Below are 25729 nucleotides of genomic sequence, written 5' to 3' on the forward strand. Positions count from 1 at the left end.
CGTGGATAAATTGGTACTGGGTCGCACAATAAATCATAAATTATTTCCGTTTTATTTATTATCTGAGTCTGAACACTTTTGAAAAATCTTTAATTCAGAAAAGTTTATTTCAGAAAAGTGTATTCTCTCACCTACATCTTGTTTACTTTAGCGGCAAAATTTAACACACAAGCAGCAAAATGAGTAAGAAACAAACGTCTTTGGAACTGCCAAGCTTCCAAGGAATGTATCCGCAACCTATGTTTCAACAAACAGGTGAATCAACCATATCTGTGCAGGAAGATCAACTGCTGGAAATTTTAAATGACTGGCTTTTAGGGGCCATTCTCATATCGCGTCTTTTCTAAGTTCATGCAAGTTCGTTATTTCCAAAGGAGGTGCATGGCGTGACGCGCACGTGCCTTCTAGACCAGCAGCACCCAGTTGAATGAATGACATGAGTGCACTGCGAGTCACGTGACAAGAACTGACCGATCAGCTTCATACTTTGTATGGAATATACACATTTCGGTAGACTAATTAAATCAGACAAACACAGAACACCAAAACACTGCAGTGCTTTATAATTTTTCTCCATAATTAAAACGTGTATCAGTGTGACAGCAATGCTTTGTCTGCTCATCCCTCAGAAAAAAGGTTGATGGTCGCTTAGCAACCAACGAACCAACCCAATCAACCTTAGCTTTCGTCATGAGCCAAGGCTGTGTTCAAAATGGCATAAATGTTTTCAAAGTGCACAGCGAAGGGAACACAATTGAAATTGTCAATATAAAGATCGCTAAAACTGAACTTTAAAAATTACTTTTTGTAAAAGTATAGTTTGTCACGCAGTTTGCAAATGATCGTTGGATCGATGGATTTGGGAAACAACAAATCAACTATGTTTGTAATGACAGATCATGCTGCCATAGTTGGCTAATGATGCTTTTCGTAAAAACGCACCACTGGTTGAACAATTGGTCTTCAGTGGTGAAAAGCACAATATTCCCACACGGAATCAGAGGGCGCAGAATTTTGCAGATTTTCCACAGATTTCCGCAGATTTTTAGCCCATCATTAATTCTGTTTATTTACTTGAGTAAATGTGTGTAAATCTATATTTATTCAGCTTTTTAATTAATTTTAGTAATATTATTGACTAATATGAAAATGTTCATCTGATTTATGTACAATACAGTTTGTGAATTAATATTTTCTGTCTTTTAGGAGATATATTATATGAGAGACTTGCTTTGTTTACCAATTAAAGTGAATCTAATTGGATTTGCATTTTAAACATTAAATAAAAGTTTTAAAAGATAATATTTTTATTCCAGATATTTAGGTTTTAGTTATGATACTTCCAAAATAATTCCACAGAAATCAGCAGATTTTTAGCAAAATTCTCCACAGAAATAGCAAAAAACTTCAGAAGATTCCATCTGGCCTAAGATAAACTAATTTGAGGGATGGATCTAGAAAGAGATTTTATATTCATGTTATCACAATGCTTATCCACTTTTGAAACGCATTATTGCTAAAATCTAGTGCTTCCTTAAATACTGTAAAACACACTCACTAGGACAAGGTTCTGCTTGAGAAGTATGTGTCATGAAGATATGCAAATACGCAAAGCTACTTATTAAATCACACACAGTAATGAAGCTCCCATATCAAATTCCCATAAACCGCAATATACAATTACAAGAGCAATGCCAATTCACCATTTGTATACATTATCTGCAACATACAAGATTAATTAAACAATAAATATGGCTTGTTCTTGTACTGACACCTTCGTTCCTGTAAGAATAAACAGTGTTTATTCTGTAATCGGCTATATAAATACAATATGTTTGACCTGACAGGAGTTTTAAAAAAATACACAGATTATATGCAAATGTCTGATGACTGTGCAGAAAAAACACTGTATGGTTGTGTTGTTTTATTGTTCTCAACCACAGGCTCAAGGACGAGAGAGAGAGAACTAACAAACACTCTGGCTTAGACAGACTTGAACTTATTTGATTGTTCCTCAGCAGCTCTCAAGGACACAGGAAGTAATGAGAATAGAGCTGTGGACTGCAGCAGTTTTGAATACTGCAACCAAAGTGCTTTATACTTAATGATGACTTACAGTTTTAGCCAGGAAAGCAATGTCACAGTTCACAGGTTAAAAGGAAAAGATTCAACACTTTTAACGCATCAACAAATACAGTATATACAAAAATAAAGCAAAAAATATTTTAGGTACGACTTTACTTCCTGTCAAAACTATGATTATCTCTCATTGGGCTCTATTTTAACATTTTTAATGTAAGCACATGGTCTAAAGTGCACAGAGCAGGCGTGTCAGAATTGCCTTTCACTATTTGACTATACTAGTTGTAACATTTACCATACCTGAACACCTACAATAGCCCCTTTCACACAATGATACTGGTAAATATGCGAAAAATTACTATAAATCATCTGTAAATTCAAGAAAGTGCTGGACAAAGTAAGGACATTTTGTTTTTTTCCAGAAAAGACCGTTCACACATCCATCTCAAAATACCGATAAATTCTGACATCATAAACTAGAATGACTTCTAAACGGCTGCGCTTGTATTTGTAAACACAGAAGGGGTCAGGTTTTTGTTAATGGTACATAATATGTGTGTGTGTGTTGGCGCTCACTAGCTGCTTTACGTGCACACACGTCAAGCAACTAAAGAAAAGCTTGAAGGTAAACAAACAGCGGTTTATCTTAAGCATTTTATCGATAATTATTTACACAGTTAGCATTCAGAAGAACATAGAAACATTATCATTATCAGGGTATGGAGTAGACATTTCACGTCAGCACATTCTAAGCGTGAATGCGCTGTTACTGGTAGTTTTCCTTCTGCGTTCACACAGTGCAGCATTCCGGCAAATTACCGGTAATGTTACAACTTCTCTTTCTGGAAAATTGCTGGGATGAATTTACTGGTATTTTTAAAAAGGAAATTTTCACACATGATCCCTTTCCTTAAAATTGCCAGTAATTTTCCGGAAAGGTCTATAGGTGTGAAAGGGGCTAATGACTACATTTACATGGATATCAGTAATCTAATCATTTGCTATAATTTAAATAAGACTACAATATGATTAAGGTGTTTACATGAGTTGCTTTTTGAATGTTCCTTTCATTTTCCTGTCTTATATTTTAAAGTACGTGGTCCAATTAACATCATTTTCACCATTCACGCAACAGTTAATTTCTCACACTATGTGTGCAAACAGACAACGACGATACAAATTCTCAGGCAACAGGCCATGTCTGCCAACTTTTCATTCATTCATTCAAAATGTAGCAAAAAGTTCTAAAAAATGGGAATAGTTTGATTGTTGCGTTTACATGTCTGTACTGTACTTCTATAATGTGACTAAAATCAGCATACTTCACATGTCTTTATCTGATTTAGTTGGATTAAGGTAATCAAAAAATAGCTGTTTACATGATGGACTCTTAATCAAAGTATTGTATGATTATATCTGTATAAAATCTGAGTATTAGTGTCCATGTAAACATACTCATTGTTGATCTCTTAATGATGATGTTCTGCTGATGCAAATTGATGTTAATTGATGCTACCAACTGACCTCCAATTGTTGTTGTCATTCCTGCTGTCGTCTTACTTTACACAGATCAATCCAAATGACAATCTTCTCACTTATGTTCTGCATAACAATTAATTTAAAGCACATCAGACGAGCCATTCCCTGAGTCAAGATTAGTAATTCTGGGCTAGCAGAGGTTTAGGAGAAAGAAAGAACTGTAACCCATCCTTTATTGGACCTACTGCAAAAGTATAGTAAGATAAGACAGTTATCAGCAGCACTGTTTCCTCATTTACTTGAAGAGGAGGAGATATGGTCACTAAGCCTGAATATTCCTTTTTTCTCTCTATTTTAGCAAAATTATGAAGTTTTAATTCCTTGGCACCTTACTCTTAGTAAAATTGATTCAGTTTAGATAGTATTTGATCCCTCTCTAAACCGTAGTTACTCTTGAGTTAAAGTTACTCAAGTCAACGAGACAATAAAAGGATTAATAAGGTAATGACTGAGAAACACAGGGGAGAAACACAAAACCAAAACTGACATCAGTCACAGCCTTAGATGAAATCGGCTGAAATACACATCGAATCTCTCAAAATCTCAGCAGAGGATTATGAAGCAACTCCACAAACAGCAGCTTTATTTATAACCAATCGGTTTGCCCTTATTTAAAGAGGGATCCAATTCTTTTCTGAACTACTCAAAAAAGAGTACTCAAAGAATTTTGCTAAGTAAACAAAAGCAATGATCCCAAAGTATTTCCTGTTTTACTTAATTTTTCCGGTTGCTTCCTAGAATCCAAAAAGGTCTACATATTGATAAATAATGTTATGATAGCTGTTTTAGGATTAAGTTATGGTTGACTTGTCATTTGTTACAGTTATGAAATAGTTTGATAAAAAGCTGGAAATGTTTATGGGGCAATGACATGACCACATTGAAATGGTCTATTGAATTGAAACTAATCATAATTGATCTGGCTCAAACAAAACAATACATGCAAGAATACATACAATGCATTGCAATGGCGAAATTTCTTACTTATATTGCTTATTCAATTAAAGCTGCTTTGACACAATATGAATTGTATGAAGTGCTATAGAAATAGTAGTAAATTGACTAGTTCTAGAATGTTTAACAGGGCATGTCTTTAAACTCCTGGTAGGTTTTCCCTGCAAACAAATGTTTAATAGATGTCTAATAGACATCTAAACGTAGACAGCTTGGCTTAAACAAGGCTAAACTTGGGCTGTCACTGAAAACCTAATAGACATCTAAGAATAGCCAAAAACTAGACTAGCTCTCAAATAGACAAATTAGACAGACTTTATATGTGTATTCATTCGTTTCTGTTTATTTGATGACTAGTCTAGTTTTGGCCTATTTTTAGACATCTTTTAGATTTTTACTGACAGCCCAAATTTAATCTTGATAAACCAAGACGACTTTGTTTAGACATCTTTTAAAAACAAAAAAGGCTTGCTGAGTTTGGATAATATTAAGTACTTTGTACTTAAATGATTTAGTTGTTGGCAGGACATTCCTTAAAATGAACAGTAATTTTACAGACCTTATCAATGCAGTAACAAACCTAAGCTTACTTTCATTTCATATCTCAGTCAAGTCTGTGTTGCTGTAGTCATTTGTCCTCCTGGCTGACCTCTGCCACAAAGAGCTTTGTACTGTGAAGGTGTTGTTAACTGAACAAGAACAGTGCTGTAGTGTAAATGAAAAGAAACCATTGTAAAAGTTCTGACAGTTACAGTTTACCCCTACCTTCAAAGTGTGTGGTACAATGGTTTCCTGCATATCAGTCTATGTATATGCTACCTAACCAATAAACTTTCAATAGTAGTTTTCAGCGGTAGAACAGGGTTCCCCTTCGGTTGGGGAACTTCAGTGCCATGAATGGGAGGATTCGGATCAGAAGCCGCTTATCTGGAGAGTATTGAACGGGCCAATGAATGAAATTAATTGGCAGCGTAAGCTTGCGCAGGTGTGCGACATCTGCAATTATCTCAGCATATAAGCACACCTGAAGCCAGCAGACGCCATCCTTTTCGCTTCAGATCCTTTCTGAGTGAGTCGATGAGGGTTCCTCTTGCTGATCAGCACTTCAGAGCGAACGAGTGTGTCTCCCGGTCCAGAGTGGGTCTTCGCGGTGGCAGACGGTCGAGCTGGGTTACTCCCTTGCCTGCGGTTCTTTGGGTCCGGTCCTCCAGAGCGGTGCGTATAGTTGCAACTTTCCTAAAAGAGCAACACAGTCGTGCAGCACGTCCTTTTCAGGATGGCGCTCCGACTGTGCGTTTCTGGATGCGGGGGTTTCCTGTCTCCGGATGATGGACACGATCACTGCATTGCATGTTTGGGGGTCCAGCATGTTAATGCGGTGCTCGCGGGCGGTTCATGTCGTCATTGCGATGCCATGACCGTTGCACAGCTAAGATCGCGGCTAACTTTCGCAAGAGAGCGAGCCACCCCAGTTGCCTCCTGCTCTAAAAAAGCAGCGGGCGCTCGGGCAGATCTGAGGGTTTCAGCGGGAGCTAATCCGCCGCCCACGGGCTCGCGGACCTCTCGCTCCTCACGGCGCTCCATCCAAGCTTCGGGTGGTGAGAGTGATCCGTCTAACCAGATGGTAGCTCTCACACTCGCTGACACCGGAGATCAGATGTCCTCCGCGGCATCGGAGGGTGGGCTTTCACTGTCCGACGAAGATCCGGACCCGCTCGCCCCCTCCGGGCAGGTGAGCGCTGTCAAATCGGATCCTGAAGCGGACATGTTAGCCGTGCTTTCCCGGGCTGCTTCGGCCGTGGGGTTGGAGATGGTTTATCCCCCAGCTCCGCGGCCGGACCGACTAGATGGGTGCTACGTAGAGGACCAGAAGGCGAAGCCTTCGAAGCCTCTCGTCCCCTTCTTCCCGGAAGTGCACAGTAGGCTCACGCAGTCCTGGAGGGCACCTTTCTCTGCCCGTGCTGCGAGTGCCTCCGCCCTCACCGCCCTTGACGGCGGAGCTGCCAGGGGGTATGAGGCGATCCCGTCAGTGGAGCGCGCTATCGCGGTCAATCTTTGTCCGCGCGGCGCCTCTACGTGGCGGGGTTTGCCCCGCCTCCCGTCCAAAGCCTGTAGGTTGTCTGCCTCCCTCGGAGCCAGAGCTTATAAGGCTGCGGGCCAGGCTGCTTCTGCTTTGCACGCGATGGCCACCTACCAGCGCTACCAAGCGCAGGCGCTGGCCGAGCTGCACGAGGGCGGGTCCAACCCAAGCTTATTACATGAGCTGCGCACCGCGACCGACTATGCTCTTCGGACTACTAAGTCCGCCGCGTGTGCGCTGGGGAGGACGATGTCCACACTTGTGGTTCAGGAACGCCACCTCTGGCTAAACCTGGCCGATATGCGCGACGTTGACAAAGTTCGCTTTCTTGACTCGCCCATATCCCAGGCTGGCCTGTTCGGCGACACCGTCGGTGAATTCACCCAGGAATTCAAGGCGGTGAAAGAGCAGTCGGATGCGATGGGCAATGTCATCTATTGGCGTGGCCGTAAGCCCGCTCCGCCCGCCGAGCCATCCACCTCCGCTGTTCCTCGCCGAGGGCGCCCGCCAACGAGTGCTGCCCCGCCCCCGCCTGCGCCTCCGGCCAAGCGGGCGCGGCGTTCACCTCGAAAGCAGGCAGCCCCTCCTGCCCAGGGCGCCGTTAAGTCCGGTAAACGGACCGCGAAGCGTCCCTGAGACAGGCCATCCGGAGAAGAGGAAACTTGCTCTTTCCCCGCTGGAGGGCGGGGCCCCGATAACAACGGTACTTTTCAGTGCCACCAAAACATCAGTAAAAGAGCACTTTTTCCCTTCCCCGGATGTGACTGCACGAGTTCTGCCAGTCCGGGACGCGCTGCCTTCCGGCTCGCAGACTCTACGTGCTTCGCCAGTGGCTCACGAGCGCTGGGGGGACGGTCTCCCTTTCCTCAGCCCTCCAGCCCCCTCTCCGGAGTCAGGGTGCGGAGCCAGAGCGAATCGCTCTCCTCCAGCTCTTCCGCGGGACCCTCGTGCTTCCCGGATCAGCACACCCACTCCGCGCTGCCCCACCGCTGGTACGTCAGCGATTGTAGCGATGACTCCATTAGCGAGGGCTATGCCTGCCTGGTTAGCGCGGGCCAGCCCCTCGCGGTGGCTCATACGCACAATCAGACTCGGTTACGCGATTCAGTTCGCGAAACGGCCCCCCAAGTTTACGGGCGTGTATTTCTCAAGGGTCAACCCCCTGTCCGCCCCTGTCTTGCGAGAGGAGATTGCTGCCCTCCTGGCGAAGGGTGCAATCGAGCCGGTTCCTCCAGCCGAGATGGAGAGTGGGTTTTACAGCCCATACTTCATCGTACCCAAAAAGAGCGGTGGGTCACGGCCAATCCTAGATCTGCGCGTTTTGAACCGCTGTCTGCACAAGCTGCCGTTCAGAATGCTCACGCAGAGGCGCATTCTCCAATGCGTTCGTCCTCGGGATTGGTTTGCAGCCATAGACCTGAAGGACGCGTATTTCCATGTCTCCATTCTTCCACGCCACCGCCAATTTCTGCGGTTTGCGTTCGAGGGTCGAGCGTGGCAGTACAAGGTCCTCCCCTTCGGGCTCTCTCTGTCTCCGCGGGTCTTCACCAAACTCGCGGAGGGTGCCCTAGCGCCCCTTCGGCTCGCGGGCATTCGCATACTCAATTATCTCGACGACTGGCTGATTTTAGCCCACTCGCGGGAGCAATTGATTATGCACAGGGACAAGGTGCTTCGGCATCTCCGCCTACTGGGGCTTCAGGTCAACCGAGAAAAGAGCAAACTCGCCCCCGTGCAGAGGATTTCTTTTCTCGGGATGGAGCTGGACTCGATCACCATGGTAGCGCACCTCTCCGAGGAACGCGCTCGCCTGTTGCTGAACTGTCTGAGGGAGCTCGACAGCAAACTAGTGGTCCCACTGAAGTTCTTTCAGAGGCTCCTGGGGCATATGGCATCCGCAGCCGCCGTCACGCCGCTCGGGTTGCTCCATATGAGACCACTTCAGCACTGGCTTCACGATCGGGTCCCCAGACGCGCATGGCACGCGGGCACACACCGGGTCTCGGTTACTGCGCTGTGTCGCCGCGCCCTCAGCCCTTGGAACGACCCCTCGTTCCTACAGGCTGGTGTGCCTCTAGGACAGGCGTCCAGCCATGTTGTTGTTTCAACAGACGCTTCCAACACGGGTTGGGGGGCCGTGTGTCGCGGGCATGCGGCTGCGGGCCTTTGGAAGGGTGCCCAGCTGCATTGGCATATCAATCGCCTAGAGCTGTTGGCAGTGTTCCTCGCTCTCCACCGCTTTTTACCGGTGCTGGAGCGGCAACACGTGCTGGTCAGGACGGACAGTATGGCGGCGGCGGCGTATATCAACCGCATGGGGGGTATGCGCTCTCGCCGCATGTCTCAGCTCGCCCGCCGTCTGCTCCTCTGGAGTCACCCGCGGCTGAAATCGCTGCGCGCCATTCACGTCCCAGGCACGCTCAATTGTGCAGCCGATGCGCTCTCACGACAGCTGTTACGCCCTGGAGAATGGAGACTCCACCCCGAGTCTGTTCAGCTGATATGGGCGCGATTCGGGGAGGCCCAGATCGATCTGTTTGCTTCCCCCGAGAACGCTCACTGCCAGTTGTTTTTTTCCCTGACCGAGGGCTCTCTCGGCACGGATGCACTGGCCCACAGCTGGCCTCGGGGCATGCGCAAGTATGCGTTTCCCCCAGTGAGCCTGCTCGCGCAGTTTCTGTGCAAGGTCAGGGAGGACGAGGAACAGGTTCTGCTAGTTGCGCCCCTTTGGCCCAACCGGACCTGGATATCAGAGCTCTCACTCCTCGCGACGGCCCTCCCCTGGCGGATCCCTTTGAGAGAGGACCTACTCTCTCAGGGACAGGGCACCATCTGGCACCCTCGCCCCGATCTTTGGAACCTCCACGTGTGGTCCCTAGACGCGAGGAAGACTTAGGTAACCTACCGACTGCGGTGGTTAATACCATCACTCAGGCTAGAGCCCCCTCCACGAGGCGCGCCTACGCCCTGAAGTGGAGTCTATTCACTGAATGGTGCGTCTCTCGCAGAGAAGACCCCCGAAATTGCCAGATTAGTGTTGTGCTCTCTTTCCTTCAAGAGAAGTTGGACAGCAGGCTGTCGCCCTCCACTCTCAAGGTTTACGTGGCCGCCATCTCCGCTTATCATAGCGCGGTAGCTGGCGGCACCGTGGGAAAGCATAACCTGGTCATCCAGTTCCTTAGGGGTGCTAGGCGAATTAATCCATCTCGCCCCCCTCTCATGCCCTCTTGGGATCTCGCCCTCGTTCTCACGAGTCTGCGATCCGATCCCTTTGAGCCACTCGAATCAGTATCTCTAAGATTTCTGTCCCTGAAGACAGCTCTGCTGGTTGCGTTGGCCTCCATCAAGAGGGTCGGGGACCTGGAGGCATTTTCGGTCAGTGACTCGTGCCTGGAATTCGGGCCGGATTACTCTCACGTCATCCTGAGACCCCGCCCCGGTTATGTGCCCAAGGTTCCTATCACCCCCTTTAGAGATCAGGTAGTGAACCTGCAAGCGCTGCCCCCGGAGGAGGCAGACCCAGCCCTTTCTTTAATTTGTCCAGTTCGCGCTCTGCGCATTTATGTGGACCGTACTCAGAATTTTAGATCATCTGAGCAGCTCTTTGTCTGTTATGGCGGTCGGCAGCAGGGAAGTGCCGTATCAAAACAAAGATTATCCCACTGGATTGTGGATGCCATTTCACTCGCTTATTCGAGTCGAGGTCAGCCGTGTCCCCCGGGAGTTCGTGCACACTCCACTCGGAGCGTTGCATCCTCTTGGGCGCGTGCACGCGGCGCCTCTCTAACAGACATCTGTAGAGCTGTGGGCTGGGTGACACCCAACACATTTGCAAGGTTTTACAATCTGCGAGTGGAGCCGGTTTCCTCAAGGGTATTAGGTAACCCTTTGGTGATTGAGGAGACAACTCGGTAGGGTGTAAAAACACGCTTGCGGCGCCATTCTCCCTAACACGGAGGTACGTGCGCCTTTTTTATCTGTCAGTAAAGTTCCCCGTCAGGTGAGCCCTGCAGATTCTTCCGTGGCCCCCAGCACTGACTCAGCGGAGGAGTCACTTGCTGGCCCACTACGTTGTAGGTCTGCCCGCTGGTCAGCCCGCGTTTTGGGTATAGGTGCCTGCTATGCGTGATCCCCACTAGGCGATCCCATATGCTTATTCCGCCACGGTTAAGTCCCCCCCCTGGGTGGACCCGTGTCTTCCCTCTCCGCTAACCACTCTTTTGCTATGCGTACTCCCCCTTTTTAGGGCTAGTCCATAGGTAAATTCTGCCATCTATCCCCCCCTTGGGTAACGGATGGCCTCCGCAGCGTCCTCCCTATCGGGATTGCACGCTTCCCAACGTACTGTCGTATTCCTAGAATTATCTAGATGCTCACGACTTCCCAAAAAATATATCTAAATCCGTAAAACTTCTGTTGAAGTAGGATAAATTAGGGCCAGGGACACGTTGGAGGACCGCGCCCCCCATGATGTGGGTGCGTCACGCTTGCTTGACTATCTCCTCATCGGGGGTGTTGGTAAGGTGCAGTCATTATGGCGCTTTCCATATTCTCCCATTCATGGCACTGAAGTTCCCCAACCGAAGGGGAACGTTCGAGGTTACAGAAGTAACCCTTCGTTCCCCGAGGAGGGGAACGGAAGTGCCATATTCCGTCGCCATAATGACTGTCCCTTAGCTGTTTGAAAGTCTCTTCAGCTTAAAAGGATGGCGTCTGCTGGCTTCAGGTGTGCTTATATGCTGAGATAATTGCAGATGTCGCACACCTGCGCAAGCTTACGCTGCCAATTAATTTCATTCATTGGCCCGTTCAATACTCTCCAGATAAGCGGCTTCTGATCCGAATCCTCCCATTCATGGCACTTCCGTTCCCCTCCTCGGGGAACGAAGGGTTACTTCTGTAACCTCGAACGTTCTTATATTTACTGTATAAGTGACAGCATCTAGGGAACCTATAAAGAGAATGTCTTGGTTACGAATTTAACCAAGGTTCCCAGAGCAAAAATTGAGACTATAGCTTTGTCATCCCTACTGAAAACTTCAGCATTGCTCATGACCAGTGTAAGGAATGACTTCCATGTGTTCAGTATGGGATACAGGTTTGCTGGACACCAACATAAAATGCATTCATTTAGCAGATGCTTTAATCCAAAGCGACTCACAAATAAGGTTTAAAATAAGCACTTCAAATCCCAAGAGAGCAGCAATGCCATGTCAAGTTAGTTTATTATTATATTATTATTTTTATTATTATTATTATTATTAGGTCCTTTTAACAGAGTGTAGCAAAGTGCCTGGTGCACATGGAGAGGACACAGCGTGTCTCCTATGTGGTACAGGAACAAGTATAAAATGGTAAACATGGCATAAAAGAAAAATAGTGTTGGTGAATCAGCTACACTCAAAAAATACAACATTTTGGCGGCCTGTTCAAACTGCTCACCTAAAATAAGCTTAAACAACCCAAGTCTAGAGATTTTTGAGGAAACCTAACTGTTTTATGTTCAATCTACTTAAATAAGTTATGTTAACTTGTGTTGGGAGAACATAAATGGAATATGTGGAACCATACATTTTTTAAACCAGTTGAGATTTACTTGAAAACAGCATAACTCTGCTGGTTAACCAGTTAAATCAGCACTACACCAGCCACAACCAGCATAAACCATCCTGGATCAAGATAAAACATTTTGTTTAACATGAATATTTTCTCAAACATGCTAGAAATTCTCAGTAGATCAGGGTATGGACCTGAAACTTGGCTTAAAAATAAATTTCAGCTTTAAGTAAAGTAAAAGTATCAAAATCTCAACAATTTTGCAAGAATTCCATGGGTGTAGATTCTGTCCAGACTACTCACCCACAAGATTAAATCGACATGATGCAAGAGCTTTGATTCACCTAATGCTTTGTATCCATGTCTGGCTCACTCTGTATTCCTATAATACTTCATAAACTGTAGGAAGAGGCAAAGCAGATCCAATAATAGCAGTTCATCAATCCAATCTTCCTAACGTACACCAATAGCTTTCGGAATATTGCACAACACTCAGTCGACATGCAACAGAGATTACATGTTTCCAATATCTCATCTCATCCATTTCATCTGATTTTATCCTTACCATTAGAAGCAAAAGTTCACCTCAATAATTCATAATGAATAAAACATGGAACAGACAAACCACAAAACAAATCAACTATATATTGTTTGAAATTAGTATTTAACAGCTGTCATTCATGTTCTCAGCAGCCGCATTTGACTCCTCAAAATACCTAAAGCATACTTATCTACTTTATATTGACATCACAATTTTGATCCCACTCACTTTCATATAAAGGTCACACCAGGATTATAGCTGCCATGGAAACAGCCTTTTTAAAACCTTACAACATGAAGAACAAAAATCCATGTAGTCTGCTAAGCACAAGCGCTGGGTCTGATTTTCACAGCTTGGGCCACAGAGGCAAAACAGTCCACTGTATATTTTAGATATAAATAGCAGGCTGAATGATCGAAGTGTTCTAATAAATTGCCTGATCTAAATAATCCACTGAGTACCTTGACTTGTAACATAGTTTATTATGAAATCATCATCAAAATTAACTTGATTTGCCAGTCTGAAAACTCCTACAGCACTGTAAATAGAACTAACATCCTAAGCAGGGTAGAAAAAATAAAGTTTAATAAAATAAAAATAAAGTTTTATTTAAATGGGTAAAATAAACACTTTTTTAAGATGTATTTTAGTTTTAGGACATCTATAAGCGAGTGTGCTACAAAACAGTGACAACATTTGCATATAAAAGATATCAACATCCAAAGCATGTCACTTCCACCTAAATTAATCAATATTTTTTTCAATTTACATCATACTTTAGTTTCTCATCAAATCCTGACCAATCAAATCGTCTCTATCTGATATGCCCTGCCCACTTCAAGATACTTCTCATTTGCTTTTCATTTGATGCGCTTGATCTCAACCACTCTCACGCTCACTTTGAATTTTTTTTCTTCTTTTTTTAATATTTGTTACAAATGATGTTTAACAGAGCAAGGAAATTTTCAACGTATGTCTGATAATATTTTTTCTTCTGGAGAAAGTCTTACTTGTTTTATTCCAGCTAGAATAAAAGCAGTTTTACACTTTTAAATAAACATTTTAAGCTTAAATTTATTAGCCCCATAAGCTATTTTTTTTCGATAGTCTACAGAACAAACCATAATTTTACAATAACTTGCCTAATTACCCTAACCTGCCTTAACTTAATTAACTTAATATATATGTATAATTTTTTTTGTAAAAATAATGTTATTTTACGTGCACACACAGGCACATTTTTTCTAATCCAGTATGATTTTGGGTAAGAAAATGAATGCGTTTGTTTACCTTGCATACTTATTTGAAACACTCAGGTAAACACCACATTTGGTGCTTTTACAAACATTAATTAAATCTGAAGATCATTAAACTAGATCTGTAAAACATTACTTTAAAACAGCAAATCACATTAAATCAGAGAGTGAAATTTTGGAAAGGAATAGGGCACGGTGGATAATTCAGTATAGAATACAACCAGGAACTATTCTTCTAACTACAGCTGTAAAACCGTAGTTACAATTGTTGTCGCATATGAAACAACGATAGATTTGAGTAACACCAATTCACAAAACTTGTTGGTAATGACGTAACTTGCAACTTTAGTTGGTGTGATATTTCTGGGAATGGATCCACCCCAGGATGGACATACTGTATAAATTACTTTCATTAATCTATTCTGTAGTTCATTTAAAAACAAAAGACTAAACCTTCAAGGAAACACCTTACTCAGATTTGCAGTAAAATATAATGTATATAGAACCTCAAGGTGCTAATTGTGAATAATTCAGATTCAGATTACTCAACAAATTCCATGCACAATCTCCATCACTGCAAAATATGTATCCAAAAATATAAACTCTTACCAGGGAGTCCATGCTTTCGCTTTGTCCTGACTCAAAGTTTGGAAGCATATCATCTTGTTCAGGATCTTCCACTCTATGTGTCTTACGCATTGCTGCATTGCCCATGGTGGAGATTCAAAGACGGACAAAGCAATCAAATAAGACTTTTCCTTTGGGTTCTCATTTCTGGGCCACAAAGAATCACACCAGACTATCCTACAAGTTAACTGTCACTTAAACTGACAACTAGTCCCACCCATAACCAGCGTAGCTCAACCACTGCTAACTACTGGGTGCTAATGCTTCGCCTTCATTGCTAATTTGAGCCCCGGTTATTTTTACACCCACCACCCCAGCTATGTCAGAGGTGGTATGCTTGGGATGTGGGAACAGGGAGGATGGCATTGCCAAAACAGGGAATCAAGGTGGGCGATTGCAGGGGCTTCTTCTCAGTTGCCTGTGATCCAATGGCGAGAGAGGATTATGTTAACAGAAGAAGCTCTGTCCAATGAGCATTAAACAAACAAGCATAATTGAGTATTCATGATGTCAGAGGTGGTTGTGTGAGAGGGTGGGCTGGTAGAAAACACTCAAGGTTACTTGCTGACATTACTCAATACTATTTACATGTTTACAGAACTTTTATTGCATAAAACGTAACCGTATCCTGGCAGGTGTGTTGCAATAATATGCAATTGTTAGTGCCGTGTTACCATTTATTTGACAAAATTCACAGTACAGCACACAGTGCAAATAGGTGTGTATTGATCAAAGTATTGATTTAATGTTCAGAATTAATAAGTTGCCATTCTTGTTGTGTGTGAGTGTGTGGATGTTCACCAGGTTTTGCACTGAGGCAAAATAGCCTTGTTCTCCTTGTTTTCTAAACAACACACATTTAAGTTGTTTACCTAAAGTATGTCCCATTTAATTAAATATATTATTATGCATTTAACAATGAGACCATTTAAAGGTCTCAACCATTTCAGTTAACCACAAAATGAAAACCCTCAAGTCATTCAAGATGTATCAACATTAAATAGGTATTTTAGCTAAATCTGTAGTCCTTTGTGATTTGTAAAATCGCAGTCAATGGTTAGATTAAAACTAAACCCATATTACCATATAAGTCCAAATCATTAGCAAAGGCTCCTGGCAACATTTTGATGTCTTGTGAAGTGAAATGAACAGTCTTTGTAAGTAATCTAACATTATTTACAAAACTATTCATTTTTATCACAAAAACCTGGTCGAACAGTTCTTGGTGCACACACTAATGCGCAAGTTCAACTATAACAATATATTCAAGTCTGCGAGTGTAATTTAGAACTGTTGCTACCTCTTGGACAATCACAAACAAGAATCATTTTGGCAAAAATGTGCATCTTTAATCTCATGTCATCAATCAACCATTAGCTCACACTCACTACACTGTGAAAGTCAAAAACGGGTAATTGTTAGCTTGCATTATGTGAATCACTTAGGACCACAGATTCAGCTGAAAATCTTCTTTAATGTTGTACTTAAAAAGACAAAAGTCCCCTATATTTTAAATGCCCTGAGGGTAAGTAACTTAACTGTATTTTAAAATGTTGAGGTTTGCCTATCCCTTTAAGGTCCTCATTGTTTGCCTATTTAGAACACTTGATTTGCTCTAAGCTTGCTAACACATTGACAAACGATTTCTAAACAGTCCATGTATACCAGCAATTTCAGTTAAGCCTTGGTCGAATCACACAATTTTTATTGTCAGTTACGAAAGTCACTATGTCAGATCATGCGATTTTAACTTGATAAAATCCTGACTTGTCGTGGGTAACAAATGTGCCAGACTGCATATTCCTTCAACATCAGTTATCCCGTGACGTCTACGATGAGCGTTATTTCCCGAAGCAGTCACAAGTGTTGCTATATCAATATTTCTTATCTTAACTTCAATGTTTATTTATGTTATGCCAATCTCAATACACTGATGCTTGCAGACAACTTGGCTACAAACATTTATTTTCCTTTTTAATATTAAGATATATATTTTTTAACTCTTTATATTTTCCTGCCAGAGTTGCTTATTAAACAATCCCTTACCTAAACTTGCCGCGAATGAGACAGAGAAAATCAGCAGCAAGGAAAAAATCAGATGCTCAAGACATAATCTTTAAAATAATGACATATTAAAAAAACAAAAAATTATGACAGACGTTAGTGATACAACGATTACAGTGAAGCATTAACTAAATCAGTATTTTTCAAGGAGCAAAAAAACTTAAACTAAAATATAATTTGTATATATTTCTTGGAAAAAAATATATATTTTTGAAACAAACTTTATTTGGTATAATTTGTTTAAAAGTCTTAATTTTAATGTATTTTTTGTTTGTCAGTTATCTGCAAGATAAATACAGATAACGAATCTGAGGTGACGTGCTTCAAAATCAGTCATGCAGCAGCCCCGAAGCACAAACTGGTTTGTTAAAATAAAATCTAGCATAAATAAAATGATAGTGAAATATTCACAGTTTTAGAGATAGGCTATTAAACATTTTAGACAAGTTTTTACAATGTATTAGCAGCACTAAACGTGTTTCCAAATTACCTCGAAAGAACAAACTCGGTTGAAAGGATGAGAGCTAATCTTGTGAGAATGGAGATTTCAGCATATTTGTGGCACTCTGTCAAATAAAATTGCTTAAAACACCTAAATATTTTAGAGAAAGTAGTTAAAGTTTACATAATCAATGATTGATTTCATCCACCTTGATCTATGCAGCCTATTTTTTGGCCTGAGCCATGTATTAATGGCAGCACCTGCTGATATAACTAATAAATGATGTGCTCCTATTGACTAACTTATTGTAAAAATTAAACATGCTAGACTTTCTGCGATGAACCATAGGGCGTTGTAAACATGGTATTGGTTGTCGTGAACTAAGCCACATTACACAAGTAGAAATGATTGAATCTTGTGTCACAACACCCATTTGCTGTTTATCCCCACCCAACTGTACTTCAAGGAAATCGTGCAGAAATCGTGTGATCTGACCAGGGCTTTAGACTTCCCACAAGCACTACTGTATGTCTCTACGTTTAGCAAACCTCACAATTCTGTACAGGAAGAGGATTTCATTTCAATTTCCCACCCTTGCCGCATCCAAACTAGAAAATGTAATCTTTTGGTCTGGACAGACAACAAACTCCCTTAATCTGTTGTAAACCATATGGCGGGGGGCAGTGGGGTGAGACTCCTCTTGTGCCGAAACGTGGCAACTTTATGCCCAAGCAGAAACAGAATCGATTACATAAATGCATCATAGCACATTAAATTCAACTCACATGTTCTTTTAAAAAGAATCTAGCTGTCTCTGTCTGTAGAAATGCATTGCCACAGTACCAGGGTGCTGTGGGTGGATACAACAAGCTGCTTTAGGGTTTCAGAGGTATTCTTATTTCATGTGTTTCCATGCAATTGCCAGGATGGCATTGCCAGATGGTTGCAACACTCTCTGGTGTAGCAAAAGGTGACTCTTTTCCCTCCACATACATTATTGGAGAAGAGAAAATAAAAGTATGATTGCTTTAAAAGACATAACAGTGCACTTTTTACAAGCAAAATCTTTTAGTATAGCATCTTTAAAAAGGATAAGGATTTTTACCTTGAGTAAGGCATGAGGAAAATTCCAACAAAATTACTGAAAGAATTGCTACCTGCTATAGGAGAACCTCTTCTTAACATTATCAACTCTTCTTTATCTATAGGCCATGTTCCAAACTGTTACAAGCTAGCTGTTATTAAGCCTATTAATAAGAAACCGTAACTGAATCCCAACAACTTATAATAACTAATTATAGGCCTATTTCAAATTTTCCATTTATGTCTAAAATACTAGAAAAAGTTGTTTTTACTCAATTATGCTCCTTTCTGCAGACAAACAATATTTTTGCAGTGTTTCAGTCAGGTTTCAGGGTTCATCACAGTACAGAAACCACATTAGTGAAAATAACCAATAATTTACTCTTAGCTGCTGACCAAGGGTGCATCTCGCTATTAGTTCTACTCGATCTTAGTGCGGCATTTGACACCATTGACCACAATATCCTCATAAATCGCTTAAAGTCTACAGGTGTCCAGGGACTGGCTCTACAATGGTTTAAGTCATACTTAACTGACCATTACCAGTTTGTGAATATTAAGGGACAGCCTTCACAAGTCAGCCCAGTAAATTATGGGGTGCCTCAAGGATCAGTTTTAGGCCCTTTGCTGTTTACAATTTACATGCTACCACTGGGAGACATTATTAGAAGACATGGGATCAGCTTTCACTGCTATGCAGATGATATTCAATTATATATTTCAACTAAAACTGATGAGATGTCTGAACTGTCTAAGCTAACTGAGTGTATTAGAGATGTTAAAGACTGGATGACCAACAATTTTCTTCTCTTAAACTCAGACAAAACAGAATTATTACTTATTGGGCCTAAATCCTGTACACAGCAAATATCGCAACTCAATCTACAATTAGAGGGATACAAAGTTAGCGTTAGCTCTACTATGAAAGATTTGGGTGTCATATTAGACAGCAATCTAACTTTTGAAAATCATATATTCCATGCCACAAAAACTGCCTTCTTTCATCTGAGAAATATTGCTAAATTACGAAGTATGCAATCAATCTCTGATGCAGAAAAGCTAGTCCATGCTTTAATGACTTCTAGGCTGGATTACTGTAATGCTCTATTTGCTGGCTGACCAGCATCCTCTATTAACAAACTTCAATTAGTACAAAATGCAGCAGCCAGAGTTCTTACCAGGTCTAGAAAATATGATCATATAACCCCAATTTTATCCTCCACTGGCTGCCTGTTAAGTTTCATATTGAATTTAAAATATTACTTCTCACCTATAAAGCTCTAAATAATCTAGCTCTTGTTTTTCTAATTAACCTTTTGTCTCGCTACAATCCAGCTCACTCTTTAAGATCTCAAAACTCAGAGCTTCTGGTAGTACCTAGAATAGCAAAGTCGAGTAAAGGAGGTCGAGCCTTCTCCTTTATGGCTCCTAAACTCTGGATTAGCCTTCCTGATAATGTCCGTGGCTCAGACACACTCTCTTCAGTTCAAAACTAGATTAAAGACCTATCTGTTTAGTAAAGCATACACTCAATGCATCACTTAGCGGGTTTCCACAAGTTTCTACATCTTGTTTATATACACTATGAACAGCAGCTACGCTAAATATTCTCTTTATTCTCTATTTCCACCTGGGGATACTCATTCCGGGGTCCTCAGATTATGCAGAGTCACTGATTGGATCCAAGACCAGCGACGAAATGATCCCAAGGTTTCCATATCCGGGACCAGGCCCTATCCTGAGCTGCTGTGCTGTTGGTCATGGGGGAGTGGAGAGCATGAGACTGATTCCAGTGACGCTCCAGGGACAGATGAGTCTTCGCTAAGGCCAGCTTCCAGCATCCACCGCTGAGGCTGCAGCTCTGCACAAGAAATTTGGCCAGCGGAGAAATTAAAATGGTCGTGCCGAACTGAGTCTGGATCTCTCAAGTTTTTTTTTTTTTTTGCTTGCATGGTTCAGCATCTGTAAAGCTACGCATCAATGAATTTGCTCTTCAGTGTTTGGACTCTCAGTAATGATTTCAAACCACACTGAACTGAGCTAAACTTAACTGAACTTAAACACTAAAAACTGAACTACCCTAATCCAGTCACTATGACCATTTATGTGAAGCTGCTTTGACACAATTTATATTGTAAAAGCGCTATACAAATAAAGCTGAATTGAATTAAAGTGAATTGAAAAAAGACTATTTAAACAATATGTTGCGTTCAGTGAGTGATGTTTTATATTAGCACCATGATACTGTAGCGTAGCATTATGACATATCAGATCCAGAGCATTGCCTTTTAACAAATAAATGTACTCTAAAAGAATGACAACAGACATATACTGTATTTAATAACCTAAATAGCCATGCCATCATTTAATTTAATAGGTCTAATGGCTGTTATTACTGCCAGATTAAATGAAGAAACTAGATTTCCATGGGAGTGATTCTGCCTGTAATACTTTGAAGTCATTTTATCAGTACTACAGAAAAGAATCAAGCAAATAAAGTGTCTGGGCCTATGTTTCCATAGCAACTCAGACATCTGCACTGCAACATATTTTAATACACCAAACCCATGAACCCATGAACGTCCTTCATGTTGATACAACGCAGAATGCAGCTGATGATGAATGTTATACCACTAGACAAACATGAAAATTAATATTATAATTTCCTCTTGCAATGTACTGTGGGTGATTAGTTTTGTTCTTTGTGATCAAGTTCTGAAGTAAGCCTGTAGCCTTAAGCTTTATACACGGGAGACCAAATATACTAAGTCTGAATGAACATAACAGCAACACATGATCTCACTAAAAAACCAACCACCACACAGCGGAGTCAGTTTTCTTCAACTACAGTATGTATGCAGACAGAACAATTCTGTAATTATAAGTTACCTGCACATCACTGTAATACGCTATCACATAACTACATATATTATAAATCTAACACATTCACTTTCTCAGAAATTAAACTTATCCAGAATGTAAATTAATCAAAACAAAGGCAGTGCTATATTACAATGGTAACCAATTTCAGCCATGCCTTATTCACAAATAAGTATTATCAGAGATACAGCTCTTGATATTAATATACAAATAACAAAAGGAATTTATTCTTCTTTTTTCAAATTTCATCATATCATAGTTGGCTATTCAGAATTTTTACTGTCGAAAACAAAAATATCAAAATTAAAAAGTATTCTCAAAGTTATTTATCTTATTCTGAAAAAATAATTATGATAATAGTAAGTATTAATTATCATACTGTACATGCTGCAAAATATCAGTGTCTTTGCTTTTTAAAGCTTTTCTTTCATTTGACTGAATTTTATTTATTTATTTTTTATTTTTTGGAATAGGCTGAAAAAGTGTGCTTGTATGAATCTTATTGGCTGATAGCCGTGCAATATTCTACAAATAACAGCACCCTTACTTCACCCTTCTGTATTACTATGCCCACATACAGCAACAAGCAAAAGGCACTCTACAGTTTGACAAATTCTGCAGCTGTTGGACAACATAATGTACTTTTGCGGCTTTTTTGGGAATGTAGTTGTTTTGATTGGAACTATGTCGTTTATTTATTAAATATTTATCATTTCTGAGATGAAGCGCGTCGGCGTCCATTAGCCTGTTATTGATGGTTGATGTTGTTTATCCACAAGATGGTGACAAAAACACATAATAAGCCCTTAGAAGAGAAAAACTGCGTAATTTCTAACTACAGCTGATCAAGTCATTATTAAACAGTGAAGTGATATTCTAAGTTGATCTCTCTCTTTTGTATGTTGTAACGCTGTATTAATAGCATATAATTGTAGTGTATTGAGTATGAGATGAGACTCAGATTTCAGGAATATATGTATTTTTTTGTTGGCCACTCTTTGTGTAATCCTGAGTTACTTTTTGGATGGCCATCTGTTTGTTTCTAATGCGGCTCTGGCTTTCTTTACTGCAGACTAGTTCAGTAAAAAAAAAAAAAAAAGAGGAAATGCCGGCATGTGTTTAGCATTTTAGCAAACACAACAATAATCTCACAGTGTTTGCGTTGCTTTGGCTTTGAGTTAATCATTGTGGTATCTCGATTGCAACAGAGAAATACTGTGAAATATCTCTAGATAGATGGCATTTTATGCCGTTCAGCCTTATAATCTTAAATTGCCAGCAAAATCACCTGTTTTGTCTCACTTTAGACATTGCGCTAGAGTATTATTCAAATACTAGCTCTAAAGTGACGGTGAACTTGTAACAGCTTCTGCTGTTCTGATGTCAGCTGCAGATGAATAAATAGTGGAAGAAAGTAGTTCATCTTACAAAAGTTTTTAGACTCTCATGTTTTATTTTATTTGTATACATGATTATGTCGTCGAAATAACTCTGCAGGACACTGGCCCTTCAGTACTGTCTTTGGGTGTCCCTGTCGAACAGTAAGAGCTTCACAGGTCACAAATTAACATTGCTTAAGGAACCATAAGCAGAAAAGTTGTTCTTCAAAATTATTTAATGTGAAGAAAAATCCTTTGAAACGGCTTTGGCTATAATGACATTTCAATTTCAATTTGTTTTGACTGCCATTTAAAGGTGAATTTATCCCATTTGTAACAAAGCAAGGATTTGTTTTACAAGTATTGTATTCATTTATGTGTTCATTGTATGTGTGTGTATTTCAAATCCTGAAGATCAGCCCGGGCAACATGAAGCTAAAACAGCAAAAACATTTTCCACACATGACCTCGTTAACCCTTGGTTATTTTATACCTATTTGGTATATACAATTATTCAACGATTCAACTATTCATAAGATGCTTTTCACGCATTTTTCCTCTCAAATTGCGGAAATGCTGTTCATACTTTTTAAAGTTGCTTTTGTGACTTTCAAAAACTTGTGAATATGACAACCCAGGCTCATTGAAAACATGTGCCTCATGCATAATGTACATTACATTGCTCCATTTATGTTTTGTTGCTATGTTTCAGATGAAAAGTTTACTGGAAGTTGATCTTACATTTTTGAGAATCTGAAATACATTACTTTAGAGTGGATTTTGTTATGTTTCAGAAACACATCTTTCTCCTACAGGTCCATGAGAAACTAAAACTGAACTAAACTCTTCCCTTAACACAACCAATAGTGTTTTCCAAAGCAAAAGCAAGAGAAAAGTGCATTTTCACATAGATTTACCCTGAATTTATATTCAGACACCATCAGACACCAAGTTCAACACCATACAAAGCGAGCTACAGAGCAAACTTACCATACAAGAAAACTTGTCCATATGGAGTTGTATTTGATTGCAAATCATGATTGAGTTTTTTTTTTGTTTGTTTTTTGTTTTTTTTTTTTGTGTTATTTATTTTTTGTTGTGCAATGAACTACATAAAAATAATCCTTGTCAATAATATGCCCAGGGCTTGACATTACACACGGCAAATGTGGGTAGATTTCAGCTGTAGTGGGTTAGACAGCCATTCCCACAAGCCACTTTAGCTGGTTAAAAAATGCTTTATTGTAATAGCAGGGTTTGACAATAAGGATGGCCCAATATGTGGGCAAATATAATCCTAGAATCGAGAAGCAGCGAGACTATCGTAAATAACTGTTTTCACGCAAGCAAAAGAAAGCAGGTGAATACCAAATGAGAGAATGATCATGCGCACAGTGAGACACAGGCTATCTGACGAGGGCTTTAGTGTGATGTGATGTGTACGAGTGTTTAAAAAGCTTGTTGGCAAATTACTAGCCACAGTGGCTAATGATCGAAAAAGTTAATGTCAAGCCCTGAATATGCCCCTGTTAGTGTGAAAAGGAACAAAAATCTACAATACTGCCTCATACACATAGCATTCATTTGATCTATGAAACTGCAGTCAAATGTACATCTTAAAAACCCAAGAGTCAACTTTATCAAATGAAATCAGTGAAGTTAACTCAGATTTGACTGAAAGTTAATCCTACTCATTTGAAAAGAGTTTTGATATCAGTGTTGAAGGAAATGAGTTAATTAAATAACTCATTACTTCAACCTAAATAGAGTAAGTACACAGTACTCAGGTGATTTTTTTTACTCAAATGGTTTGTAGCAATCGATTTTCTCAAACGGTTTGAGTTGCCTTAAATTATTGGGTTTTACAGTACTCAGTTGGTTTGAATTCTCTCAATGTATTGGGTTTTACTGTGCTCGAATTGCTTCGTTTACTCTAATGGATTAAGTTCACAGTACTCATTAGGATTTGTTTTTGAACTTAAATGGTTTGTTGCAATTGGTTTCCTCAAATGGTTTGAGTTACCTTAACTTTTTGGGTTTTACGGTGTATGTTGCAGCATTTATTTGTGTCTTCACAAAAATGTAGGCTGAAGCACATATCTGCGAAGAGCCTGTGTTGGACTATGATGCATGTGATTGGATGTCAATTGCTAAGCATCTAACCAGAACATTCTAGCACTGCATCATTTCACTGCACTCATTTGGCAACCCAAGAGTAGCTCTAGCCCTGGATAATAATTAAACCTCTTAGGCACTTTTGAACTAAATATATGAAACATTTCACTGTAGAAGATAAAAGCTTCACTTCTAACAATGATAATATGGGATAAACACAATGTAAAAATCCTTTCACACCATTCCCCTTACCTAGCACTCTGAAATGAATTATAAAAATTATTATGATGATTAAACAAAAAAAAGAGAGAGAGAAGCAACTAATCATTTTTATGACTTCCTGAAATTGTTTATGATGCAGTTTGTTTGCAGACCAATAACTATTGCTGTAAGCGTTTATCAAGACTGATGGCCTGTACAGCAGACCACTCATCGTAAAGCATTTCAAATACCACAGTCATGTTCTAGAAGATGTACAGCTTGTCCTAACATGTACAACATGTGTCAACATAAAGCTTTCACAGTACTTATAAATTCTATAATCTGCAGATATCTGAAGGTCTACCTGGAGAAAAATATCAGTAATAATTTAAAGCAAACACTCACACTCAAAAATCTGTACAACCTATGACTTTGAAACAGACGCTCCCCTGTGTATTCATATTCAGAATGCATGATAGATACACCCAGACACTATAAAAGAGCCAAGTCTGCGCAATTAGACTGCAGCTCTGACAACAGGACTGAGATACGTACTTTATCACTCTATACTACAAACAAAGAGCCTTTTGGTGCCCTAAACAGAACAAAACAACACTCGGTGAATACTTTAAAAATACATTAGGTTATGAACATGTGCCGCATCAATACACATAAAGTGATTATTACTGGATGCCGTGCATTAGAATGCAGGAAACGTTTAAATGTGTGTGCAAATTTAGAGAATGTGAAAGAGATTAGGTTGTATGACCTGAAGTATTGCTCAAAACAAATGATTCGTGTGTGACATCACACCTTGAAAGGTTAAAACATGGCTTTTAAAGACCTTAACGATTAGGTCTACCATTTTAGTGGATAACATGCATCAGAGAGTGGTGTGAACACACAATACAGAGTATTGACAAGCAAAAA

At 40.7% G+C, this 25729-nt stretch overlaps 1 protein-coding gene across 50 annotated transcripts in view; it reads right to left on the reverse strand.

The window, feature by feature from the left end:
* ank2b (ankyrin 2b, neuronal) overlaps window positions 1-25729 on the reverse strand; it is a 245000-nt gene that overhangs the window by 128810 nt on the left and 90461 nt on the right. For 4 of the 50 annotated variants that reach the window (XM_073906486.1, XM_073906466.1, XM_073906465.1 and 1 more), the window contains exon 1: window positions 14618-14887. The exons of the other annotated variants lie outside the window; for them this stretch is intronic. In XM_073906486.1, coding sequence (XP_073762587.1) covers window positions 14618-14722 — 105 coding nt within the window. In that variant the 5' untranslated portion in view covers window positions 14723-14887. Of the gene's footprint in view, window positions 1-14617; window positions 14888-25729 lie in introns of those variants that run through there. 50 annotated transcript variants of the gene reach the window in all.

The sequence above is a fragment of the Danio rerio genome, chromosome 7, assembly GCF_049306965.1.
Source record: "Danio rerio strain Tuebingen ecotype United States chromosome 7, GRCz12tu, whole genome shotgun sequence".
Lineage (NCBI taxonomy): Eukaryota > Metazoa > Chordata > Actinopteri > Cypriniformes > Danionidae > Danio > Danio rerio.